The sequence below is a fragment of the Gasterosteus aculeatus genome, chromosome 17 (assembly GCF_964276395.1).
Source record: "Gasterosteus aculeatus chromosome 17, fGasAcu3.hap1.1, whole genome shotgun sequence".
In the NCBI taxonomy this organism is placed as follows: domain Eukaryota; kingdom Metazoa; phylum Chordata; class Actinopteri; order Perciformes; family Gasterosteidae; genus Gasterosteus; species Gasterosteus aculeatus.
In genome coordinates this window covers 2,905,277-2,917,856 of record NC_135705.1, presented here as the reverse complement: position 1 = coordinate 2,917,856, position 12,580 = coordinate 2,905,277, and the positions used below count along the sequence as shown (strand labels likewise).

Sequence of the window (12,580 nt, the reverse complement as noted above, 5' to 3'; positions counted from 1 at the left end):
ATTGCAGCTCTCATTCTTCCCATTTGTAGAGAAATGACATTTGAAGAGGACAGGGATCGTCGTCCACTTACTCGAATCATTTGTCGTGAATCAGAATTTAAACAGAACCTGTAATTCTGGATGTGATTTCATGTTTTGCGTGTGGCAAAGTAGGACAGTTTACAGGGATTCTACCTTCCATGTCAAGTTAAATTGGTTCAGCTTATTAATGAACAACCCTACGGTGAAAACAAGTCAATCCGACCATTGACGTTGGACACGTGGCCAAATAAAGAAGGGAAACTGCGTCCACGGTGGACGTTCAGTGGGTAAAAGACGAGGCTCTGCAGGGGAGGAAACACGTCTTTACTGCGGCTTTCGCCATTAATCTCGGGTTTCTATTTCAAAAAGTGAGATGCAGAATAGCGGCAGGAGGTGGAGTTGACCCGAACAGGTGGTGCTTGGACCTCCAGTGGGCGTATCGTTAAAATACAGACTTATTTTAACGATCCACCCGTCAGCGCATTGGGAACTAGAGAATAAAAGTGGGGGGGGGTTTTTAGACCGATTTTTTTTCCAGGCTTAATGGAGTATAATCCTTACGTCAGCTGATGCCTCATCTCATCATGGGTGGTGCTTAAATGACGGAATTAATATCAGCCACCGTGTAGCTGCAGAATGGTAGGAATCATGGCTATTGCAGACGTGTAACTGACACGAGTCATTTTTATTCTTAGATTATTACCCTGAATGTGGTGAACGGCTGCATGGGATAAAAAACCACATCGGCAGATTTAAGAATTATCCCGATTTTATAGGATCCGCCTCGTCGGAAGCAGATTGTTCACATCGCAAAAGACACATGTTGTTAAAGTGACCAGCGTGATTGTTCTTGTAATCCAAAGCATTGACCTTCATTCCCTCCCTCAAACCAAATGACAGGGCGAGCGCCAGTCCAACAATCCGCCGGTGACTCACACACCGCTCCACGTTTTTAAACAAGAGAACTAGAGCCGCAACACGGGGTCGCTTTAAATTACATAACATGTGTTTTGTTCTTGTGGCATCAGATGTCCAACATCTGATATCAGGAACATTCCACTGAATTTCAATGGAGTCAAAGTGCACAGAATACATCTCATTTTAGTGCAAAAATGGAGGCCAGCGCATTCATATTCATTAGATCTGCATGGAGAAAAAAAGAGGGGGGCGGGGGATTAGATAAAATGCCAGAGAACACAGATAATACACTCTATTGAATCTCAAATGTGACGGCATCCCGGCGTTTTCTACCCCCCGAGTGTTACCGCGATATGATGGAGGTCTCACTCTGCTGCAGGATGCAGCCCGCTGTTTAGTCATCCGTGACGAGGACTAATGCGAGCTTTCTCGTACATTCAACTCCCCTCGGAAGAGGCGGCACACATGAGGAAACTGAGCAGCCGAGTGGGTGCGTAAATCAAACCGCTGAAATGACAGGAAAGCAATTCAATTCAACTCGTCTGACGTTTCCTTTGCCAAACAGGTGCACAGCCGGCGTTTAATTCCTACGCCGAAAAACGTTATACGCGGGCCCGACGGGGCGGAAGCCAGGGGGAGGCGGCGTGGAAGCTGGGATCAGAAAGAGTGCGGCTCGAGCTCAAGGTCACATGGATGAAACACTTTCAAACAATTAGTGCGGAAGAAGAACTTTTCTCTCCCCAAAACTCTGCTGTTACCAACCGTGGCCTCAGAATCTGGTTGTTCTGTGACACCGTGCTGCCTTCAGGAACTCATGTACGTTTAAGACCAACAAGGTAAATCCCAGTCTGGGTAATTACATAACAGGTAATATGCTTGGATCAATGAGCATTAAAAACTATACAAAATCGCTATTATCCGTCATACTGTGCATCTATTTAACAATACACACAACAAACATGCTTGTGCTGTTACATAGAGCACCTTGGTTGTGAAACCCAGGAGTTTCTGTCGTGTCACTGGGACTTTAACAACTTAATGCATTTCTCACAGTGATAATGGCGTTGAAGCAGCAGTGCGGCCAATGGAAAGTCCCGGCAACGGCAACCAGGACCTTTTATAGAGAGCGGCCTTAGTTCACATAAAACTTGGACCGGCTGAGAAAAATGGAACTGACCTCCAATGGGCTTGCTGTAAATGTAGTTTATATTTATAGAGCCGCTGAAAAGGAAAGGGAAGGAAAAGTAAATAAAAAGAAGCTGTAGTCTTTGGGGATGAAATACACTTATGATTTACTAAATGAATTATAACGGCTAAAATGTTATGAATTCAACATCCGTTGGTAGGAAAGTATATGTGGGCCGCTGTGTTTTAACGGTAATTGGACATCTGCCCGATAAACCGTGAGGATTATTAAGACGTGATGAATGAACACAGATGGAAGTTCTGAGATGCTAAAGCAACCTTCTCCGCAAGCTCTCAGACGCTCCGCAAACACATTTTCGGAGCACAGAGCCGGTTAAAATAACAGGCGCGTTGCTACGAACATCCGCCATGTAATGTCGACGTGTTCCAGAGAGTTTAATTCAAGCTATTTTCATCACTTTTCAACCCTCTGCTCAAAAACCTTCGCCTTGTTTTGCCTTTCGTGGAGCAAAAGCGACACAACGAGCTCAAACGTCTATGTGTTTCGGGGGGGGGGGCTCCGGCAGCGGGTTAAAAGCGCTGCAGCAGATGGCCTCCACGTCTCCGCTCCACAGCACAATAAACACGGTGGAATTTGATTCGATTGTCATCAAATGGAAAACGACTCGTGCTCGGCGGCCGGTTGTGGCTGAACACAAGCGGACGCATGGGAGCTCGTCCTCTCGCACTCCTCCGCCCCTCCACGTAGTGGAGTGGAAGCCAACGGAAGGGAAGAGAATGGAAGTCCGCCTCGCACGACGAGTGCCGCGCTCGGCAGAGATAACCGCGTCGAGGTCGAGCAAACCAGCTTGGGAGCTGGTGCTCCGGCGCGACGCCTCGAGAGATTGCGTTTAGGAGATAACAGAATGAAACCACGTTTAAGAACTCCGCCGTTCCTCCAGGCCCAACAAACAAACCAGCAGCTCCCTGACAATATCTTTATTTCCCCTCCAAACCTGAGAAACCAACGCGGCAAAGTCGGGATTGGGGACATTAACAGTTACTACATACTCACGTGGAAGTGGAGAAACAGGGTTTGAACATCACATGAAGTAATAAGGTCGGTCTGGTCTTTAAAAACGCTCACCGCCAGCAGAAAACAAGGCCAACTGCGAAAGAATCCCAACGTCTGCGCGTGAGAAATGCGTCCGTGCACGGCGGTAATGCTCCTGGGAGCTTAAGCCCCTCGTGATGAACCATGAGCACACAGATAAGGATCTCTAACAAGGAGGCTGGCGTTGGCGCACTGTGGCACAGCAATCGTTATCACGCCGCGTTTAAACACGGTAAGAGAATTCGCATTGTTCACACCGGCATTGGGGGGGAAACGTGGGGGGGGAAGCTCGTCAAGGCGTCCGCTGCTTATTCTGGCTGCTAATTTGAGGGGAAAAAATGTCTCCGGCACATTCCGATGCAGTTCCTCCACAACTTTGTGCACCTCTCGACCGGCAAACGATCTCCCTCCGTGAATCCGACCCGCTTCTACAACCCGCCAAAGACGGCTTGTGTGAGCGCTCATATTTACGCATTTCCTCCGACAAAAGTTCTTCAATCTGCTCCGTACTCTCGTTAACATCCTTCGTTTTAATAATGGCGGTGTCGGGCTATGAAAGCGGAAATGTGACACTCGGTAAAGGACGTAGTTAGCGGACCAATCGCAGCCTGGTGCGCTGCGGGAGGCTAGCGTCGAAAAAATGGGTCGGCGAACGCAAGGAGGTGTGAAAAGACACGCAAGGGACACGCAAGGGGCTCTTGCGTCTTTACACCTCGACCTTACGGAGCTTCCCTTCTCTTCCTCCCATCTTTGGAAACCACCAGCTGCCGAGGGAGTCGCAGTTGCTTTAAACTCCCACGCAAGCCAAAGACATCAGCCGAGCCAGCATGCATCAGCGTGCGGGGGACTCCGGGGAGGGGGGGATGGCGAGGGGGGGAATTCACTGTGCCGTTTGAACCTCGTAGCCCCGAGCCTGTAGTTGTCTTCCCCAGTCGCCGCCTTTTACCGTTTGGATCGTTGCGTGCGTTAATGTCAAATGTCATTTATATGTGGATGACGGCTTTGTGTGTGTGTGTGTGTGTGTGTGTGTGTGCGTGTGCAGCGAGGCCTCTCAGCAGTGTGTGTGTCGCTCCAGTAGATCATAAGGTGATTGATAGAGTCTCAAATCATCACGGGATGATACATCTGTATTTTCACATCGGGAATCTTTAAAAAGAGATTATATTTCCAGATCTTTATCTATCAGCGGCCGTTTCATTATTTCATCCTATTTCTTTGTTGAAGTGTCATGATAAGCATGTGAATTCATGGCCAAAACGTTGTTCTGTTAACTTTCTTAACTTTGGACACAAGCGGACGTCTCACGGTTTATCCCCAACATACAGTAACGCCGCCGGCAAAGGCTGTTGCTGAAAAGAAGACATCAAAATTGGAGCAGTGCTGCGGAACAAAAAAAACAAAAAACTGCCATTTCAGCCACATCTGCAAAAGTGTGTGTTCTCCCTCCACCCCTTCCCCTCCACCCCCGCACCACTTCCCAGGCAAGTGGCTGTTTTGGTCGCAGCAGGGGAGGACAGATTTTGTCATGGTGGTTACAGATGTGTTGCATTGTTTGCATTGTGGAATACGTCCCCCCCCCCACCGGGCCTGAGGCTACCAGGCAGCAAACCGTATTGAATGCCAACCCCAAAGAAGAAGACGCCAGCCGTTAATAAATTATGGAAATGAAATTCCTAGAAGTGGTTTGCTGCAAACACACACACACACACACACACACACACACACACTTGACAAGAATCCAGAATGTCAAAGAGATGATTTGGTTTCACACATTTACCTGAAAAGATAGTTGGCGTGTATGCTAATGCTGGGAATATGTCATTCTCTCACATGTGGCTTATCGCCGTCTCAGACAGTTCTGGGTTTCACGCAATTGGGATGAACGTCTTTGAAGAAACTAAAAGCCAGAATTTCTTTCAAGACCAACACCCACACGGCAACGTGGAAAGCGAAGGGAGGCGTGAAATGGTGTCAGACCTGCTGTTGGAGAAATGTGTGGAACAAGTGCCTGACTTTTGTTAAATAACAGCATAACCAGTTAACGCAACTAGGGCTGCAACAACGAATCGATTAAAATCGATTATTAAAAGCGTTGGCAACGAATTTCAATATCGATTCGTTGTGTCGCCGGATTTTTACGTCACTCAATGAGTTGCGGAGATGCGCGCGGAGCAAAAAATAAAAATAAAGGCGGCGAGCCGACGTAGAGGAAAGAGCAGCCGGCAGTTGTTGTGAGTCACGTGACGCAGGGAGAGACGTCTGTTCGACTGGTCGTCTAAGGTGTGCGAGCGTGGGGGTCCCGGTCCACGTTGTCCCGTTTTGACGTGAGGGACGTAACAAGCCTCCTGTTTACTCGTCATCCAGCTGATCAAGCTAGCGTTAGCTCGCTAATAACAGCAGTAAAGCAGTTAGCAAGACTAAGACACGTTTTTATTTACTCGCCTCTTTTGGACCATTCATTTTTCAATGTGTTGTCTGATATTTTGTGCTTTGTCCCATGTCGGTTATTGTTGACAAATATATTTGTGTGTGTTGTTTTTAATGCTGTCATATACTGTGGGTTATACGGTAGTTGATGTTATGCCTGTAAAGGGAGACACATGGTGATCCATTAAATCAACTAAGAAGCCTCTAATGCATTTATTTACAAATGCCATTTTAAATTCATCTCATAGCACTTGGTTGTTTTTTAGCTGTATGCATTTACTTAACTTGCACTACAATGATGGTAATAATTTAATGAATATGCTTCAATTGAACATGAGGGTGTGTTTGTGAGTGTAGTATAGAGAACTAGTTCTGACGCATTTGAGGTTCTGTTTTAGAATAAAGGGTTGGAAATTAAAGATTTTTAATGCCATTTTTTTTTTTTATCCGATTCATCGATTAATCGAAGAAATAATCGACCGATTAATCGATTATCAAAATAATCGTTAGTTGCAGCCCTAGACGCAACGGGATCATTAGAACACAGAAACGGTTTCGGACCAAAGTCAATGGACGACTTCACCCGTTGAGACCTCTGCACACGGCACTACTACCATTAAATGCGTCCCGTGTCTCTTTTCTAAGAGAACACTTAAAACACCGGTGGGTTAACATTAACTTATCCGCTGCAAGTAGCTGAGCGCACGCTTGACCGCCGTGCAGTAACAAAGCGTCTTTAGCAGAGATGCAGAACTGTTGGACCCCAAAGGGAGAGAAAAGTAACGTGGACATTACTTTGATTTTATTAAACACTCATTTTCTACTTTATGCCACGATAACCAGGTCCACTCCCGGGGAAAAGAGAAGATGGTTTATTAGTCAAACATGTGTAGTAGTGAAGTAGTTGAAGACATTTAGTAGCATCATTATCCATTTATCTCGGGTATATCTGGGTTTTGCCTTTGGAATTCAGATGAAGAGAAGTCTGCTCTAAATGCAGTCGCGTTGTTGATGCAGACAAACAGTAGCTGCTGCCAAGCCGTGTGGGGGCTCACGGCCCTCAAAGCTCCTCACCTGCTCCCCAGGTGGGTGCCACGCCCCCTTTTGTGAAATGCAATGCAACCACGTCATCCCCGTCACTGGTATGTTTCACCAAGCCAAAGATGCTCTTTTCCTAGTTACAGTAAAACTCTTGACTAAATAATCAGATGATGAAGTACAAACATTCAACGGCGCCCTGAAGGGATTAGATGACACCGCGGAGACCTTTTTGAATTCATTTTGATTCTTCAGTAACGAGCTATTCCAGTATCGGCGCGGGGGTCTACGTGCACGGAGCTGGCCGACGCCGTTCAACAAAGGCAGTTTCAAGTCTTAATATGGCTCTTTCATCGGACTAAATGGGATTTTTTTTGAGTTACAAAAGATCCAGGCTGAAAGGTGAGCATAACAAATTATACATTAATTGAAGGTGATCGTTGAAAGGGACCATTTGTAGTTATACACCTGCGTTCTGTGGTCACTGCAGTAAAGGGTTGGTCCCATGCATTCTCTTTCTTATTCCGCGAAGCTATTACACGCAGGTGACCTTTTGTATGCTATTGAGGCCCTAATTCCAGTCCATGTACTCCAAACTAGTGTGAAAGGTCAACCAGGGACTCAAAGCAGTTTTGTGTTGCAGTTCATTGGGTCAAAATGAGCTAAACCTTTTATTCTTGATTAAGTGAAAGAAGTGAATGTTGGATGTTTCTACAGATTCCACACACTTTTTTAGTTAGAAGTCACTGGCGCGTCAAATATATCGGTAGAAAAGATAATAGAGTTTTGAGACAAATCCGCTGCAGAAGATATGGGGATATAAAAGTGTGCTGTCTCGACAGTACCGTGTAACGAGCACTGGTTGGTCCACGGGGGAAAGAAAGAACAATAAATACATTTTGCAACGGTCACAATGACTGAACAAACAAATAATGGCGGCGCCAAAACAATGAAGAGTGCTTCTAATCTGAGCATAATCATTTTATGTAACTGCTGAAAGCTGCAGTGCTCATGCAAAGCCCGGCGATCGGCAGATAGCGGCATGGTGGCGACCCGCTTCCCGGGCCGATATCTCTCCTCTGGCTTCCTGTAAGTGAGGAGCAGCCGTCACAGCGGCAGGAATTAACAGAGCGCCGGGATCCAGTGCCGGCTACGAAGGGTTCTGTGAAGAAATTGCCATTGATTTCCATCGATGCGATGAATCGCCGATGAATAGTGCAAAGACATGTCAGGAGACATGTCAGGCCACAGTGGGTCTCCTCCTACACGTTGTGTTATTATAGATTATTGGCCCATTTACTTATAGCTTTTGTATCATTCACGTTTCCTATTCCGGCATTCTGACTGCAAAGACTCAAAACAGGGTCTTGGCCAGAGCTGTTTAAGTGGGTTTTCCATCATGCTCAGAATCGCTTTGACCTTTGACCCGGCGAACACAGACATGATTTATTTTACTCCTTTTTCTTTGCAACAGTCCGACCGAAATCTACTGGTAGAAAAATGCCAAGAGCCTGCGGTGCAGCTGGCTGATTTACGCCAAGTCAGAGCGCCTTGAACTTCACTGCAGTCCTTTTTGAACCCACACGTTGCTTCGACCCCCCCCCCGGTTCACATCGGACATTTGCATAAAAGATTCTACGCACTGCAAGAGTAATTGGGGAAAACATCAAAACAAGATGAATAAGCGCTTCTAAGGGGAGACGCGTAAAATGATTGCAGAGGACAGCGAGTTGTCACTAAGAGGGGAAAACATCTTCAGTTAGAATTACGTGGGACATTTATAGTATTACTGAGTAAGACGATCAACAGATTGTTGTAAAAGGAGGAATGAGATACAGCTTTAGAGGTACTTGGATTTCTATTAGATTAGACCGATCTGAGAAAACGGTCCCTTTTACCAGGAAAAAGGTGTCAAAAAGCTGAAATTGGATACCATTTGAATTGAGTTCTGAACACTCGTATCTGCATTTCTTAATCTCTTTGAGGAGTATCTGATGCCCTGTGCAGCAAGTCTAAATTACCCTGTGATACAGACAGCAGTACACTACCACCTTGTGCCAATTTATTACAATAGATCTTTTTTTTCTTTTTCGCTAGGATGTGGAGTGGAAGTCCGTAGGGACGGGAAAAAAAAAAATATATATGTATATATATAAAAATATCGAAGCTGCCAAAAAAACACTCAAACATACGAAACGCATTCCTCACATCCACGAAAGCACAAGTGGGACTGCAGAGGAAAAGCCCATCCCCTCTAACCGAAGCCCTGAGGAACACGACTATTTCATCCCAATTAAATTCTGGGGTGTTTTGGGTTCGTTCGTTTCTCCCCAATAAGAAGTCATGAATCAAACCTAACGGTGAACTATAAACTATCTCGTGAACGGCAGCGGTTGTAATACGCCTCCGACACACACGCAGACATCTCCTGCACATGTTTTGGGACGTTTTTTTTGTCATGCTAAGATGGTGGAGGTCTGATATACAGTTAAATAGGTCAAAGGCTATGCTGGTCAGCACGCCGTGTCAAAAGAGCGGCGGTAGGTTCGAATTTACGTGCCAAACTATTTCTCAGAACTGTCTGTGAAGCATTTTTCTTTTTGTAAGATTAAAACAAACAATATGCCCATTTGTTGGCGCTAGAGGTGCAGATGCTCAGGGTTTTGTTACCGTCACACAGACAGATAAGCCTCTGCTCACATTAGAAAGGACGAGGCTTCTCGATCTTGGCATCAAAGCAAATGAGAGTAAGATGTCGAACAATTTGTTAAAACCAACAGGAGTGTTCTGCCTCTGCAATGGGAGATAATCCCGAAAACTTGTTGAGTAAAAAGTAATTGTGGCGGCTTCAGGACCCAACGCTGTTCTGCTCGCTGTGATTGGAATGGATTTCCACGTGAAATCTTGACCTCCAGAGTAAGCGCCCGCGTCAGATCAATCCTCATAATGGTGTGTCTGCACGGATGTTGCAGAAGTCAATCAGAAGTAACAGGTGCACCGGAGGCTCGCGGCACGGCCACATCTTGGGACTCTTTTCCACCGTGCACCTGTATGCATCTGCAAAAATGAATTATGTAAAAATATCTCTGCGGGAGAAACACCCACAGACACGGCCGGCTCCTGAAGCCGGGACTCGGTGAGATGCTCCACCACCAAACACATAGATCCTCAACTATTCCGCTTCACCAGCTGGAGCCATGGCTGCGTGGGAACTGTGGCCGAGTTCACGGAACTCGTCCGGTCGTGCGTAACGGCACGAGTTTTGCGGTTTTACGTTTTTAAAACACGGCTGAAATGAAAGCAGCCATCTGGGAAAATAATAAATGGAAGGCGTTTCAAGGGAAAGATGACAGTGGAATCACTGACCGCGGGCCCTCCCTTTAGGGAACTACATCCATCTTAACAATAGAGACACGTTCATCTTGTTAAAAACGCACACAAGGAAATGTAAACTGGTTTGAATATGAATCATCTAGAGGGGGAACAAAAGCAACAACGACAACAAGAGACCGAAGGTCTCCACTCACGTACTGATTGGTTCAATTCTGCCTTTCACTGTTTGTTTACATGCCAATCGATGGTAAAGATTGCACTGCCCACTCGACTGTGCAATCTCACCCAGCCAAGAAAAGACTTGTCCTCACGTTTCAAAAGAGTCCTAAACGCTCCACATGAGACCTGCGTGTGCGGTTCAGCGTCATCTGAAGGGAAAACACCAGGAGGAATTTAAGCACTTGACATTATTTTAAGCCCAACTGGCGTATTGATTTCCTATGTGGGTCAGCAAAGGTCAAAACCGCTTCAGAGCAGCCAAATCCTCGGCTACCGGCGCAGGTTAACCTGGTTGGCAAGGCGTGCCACGTTGCCACGTGCCACAACGCATCATAAACATCCACCAATGACACCGCGCAGAGAACCAAAGCGCCACCGGCCAATACCCCAAAAATACCGTGAGGAGGACAGGTGATGTCTGAGAGGGAATGACCGTTGTCCGTGTCCGTTCTATACGTGGCAAAGAGATTCGAGCCCACCGGCTTCCCTCAAACTGCAGTGAAGCGCCACAGTTCTTCCCCCGCTGCCTCCCCGAAATAAAAGAGCCAAACCCGCGGAGGGAAATGCTGCAGGTTGGAGGATACACGTTTCATTTCGAATGGAAATCTTCCATGAAGGATTATCAATGCCGGGCTTTTTATTTATTTTTTTCTCCATCCCCTCGCAACTAAACGCGTCGACGGAGGACAGTGCGCGCGGGCGCGCGCGCGCGCAGCAGCGGCGGCGGCGCGGCGGCGGCGCGGCGCGTCTGTGGCTGAAAAACTGCAAACGCAAATCTGCATACAGGAGAAAAACCAAAAAACGCACTTCAATATCATTCAAGGCAACAACTTTAAAATGTGTTGATCCCACGCTGGCTGGCGCGTTATCGGCGTGCGCAATACGCCGGACCGCCGAGCGCTGCGCTCCCCGGCGCAGGTTCGGTTTGCGCGCCGTGCCTCAGAAGTAAAGGTGCTGTCACGCACGCTCGCGCGAGTCAATGCAGATGAATTAACACTTAATACACAACTAGGCCTCCCGCTAAGCCTCCCCGTGCACGGACTCCGCGCGTCGCGCAGCCTGCAATGCACGCGACCGTTATTCGGGGGGGGGTGGGGGGGGGGGGCGGCTGCCGCTCGTCCGCCACTCGCTTTGGCACACGGAAAGTTGCGCGTCGCGGATCGAGCTGACGTCCGGCCGTCCCGTTGATGAGCAGCGGGCGCCAATCGCTCAACTCAGTGGCCCCGTGCGCGGAGAGGATGTGACGGCAAAAGGCTGGAGAGAGACTCACCGACGGCCAGATCCAGCAGGTCTGCGCACAGGAGCAGGCACAGCGAGAAGACGGTCATCTTTCCCTTATTTTGCAATAAATCCCAAACTCCATTTGCGTTCACAGGCTCTCCGGGTCTCGGCCGTGTAATCCCCACCATTCCAGAGGTATGCGATTGAAAGGCGCCCCCGAACTACTCATGATGCAGCTCAAGTCTCGGGTGTGGAAATCGGAGAAGTTGGCGACGAATGAAACATTCGGAGCGGCGGGAGCGGAGCATCGGATCGGCGGGAAGGAAGAAGGAGACTCGCTGCGGCGACGGAACAAGCGGAGTGTTATTCTCTCCCTCCCGGTTCAAACAATGGGGAGCAGAGCGGAGAGAGGCGCTCTCTCTCTCTCTCTCTCCCCCTCTCCCTCCCTCTCCCTCTCCTCCCGCCCTTCCTGATCACTCGCTCTTTTATTTCACACAATTTTTCCTTAATCCGACCCTGGATTCAGACCACTCTAATTCTGTCCATTAAGCCGATTGGTTTTTGCAGGATTTTTTAAAGATCCTTATGCTCTGGTGTGTATGGAAAGTTTCAGGAGACGATCAAACGTGCTTCGCACTCCATTACAGGTTGCGTTGGATTTCATTCGTTATGGTCCACTATTGGTCCACAAAATATGCATATTTAGTGAAACTGGGCCTCGGGACGCCGTGTAATGGACACGACCAGCCGCATTGGAGTCTTTCATTTGCCTCATTAGGGATCATCCGTCGTGCACGTTGGCCAACATTTGGATTCAAGTGTCGTGGCAGATTTCACATGAGATGAAGCGACCGAATTAGACAGACTGATATATTCTCACATGTTGCACGAGTGGCTGCAGCCCTACATTTTCATGCTTTAATGTCACTCAAATCACAAAGACTTGGATTAAATGTTAATCGCATTCAAAATGATCCTCGCATGTATTCTTGAATACATGACATTTTCCCGAAATCCCAATTAGCCGATCACACAACGACGAACCAGCTTCAGCACGGTGACATTTGATTAGCAGACGCCGACTTGAATGAAAGGGAGTGGAAGTTGTATTTCCCGTCACCGTGGTCAGCTATGACTTCATGACAAGTGTTGAGCAGTTATTGT

The 12,580-nt window shown here is 47.4% G+C and overlaps 1 protein-coding gene across 2 annotated transcripts in view; it reads right to left on the bottom strand.

Annotated features, from left to right (window-relative positions):
• igsf21a (immunoglobin superfamily, member 21a) overlaps positions 1-11,857 on the bottom strand; it is a 124,792-nt gene extending 112,935 nt beyond the window's left edge. For both annotated transcript variants that reach the window (XM_040203806.2, XM_040203807.2), the window contains exon 1: positions 11,466-11,857. In XM_040203806.2, coding sequence (XP_040059740.1) covers positions 11,466-11,604 — 139 coding nt within the window. In that variant the 5' untranslated portion in view covers positions 11,605-11,857. The remainder of the gene's footprint in view (positions 1-11,465) is intronic.
• Positions 11,858-12,580: the final 723 nt, after the last annotated feature.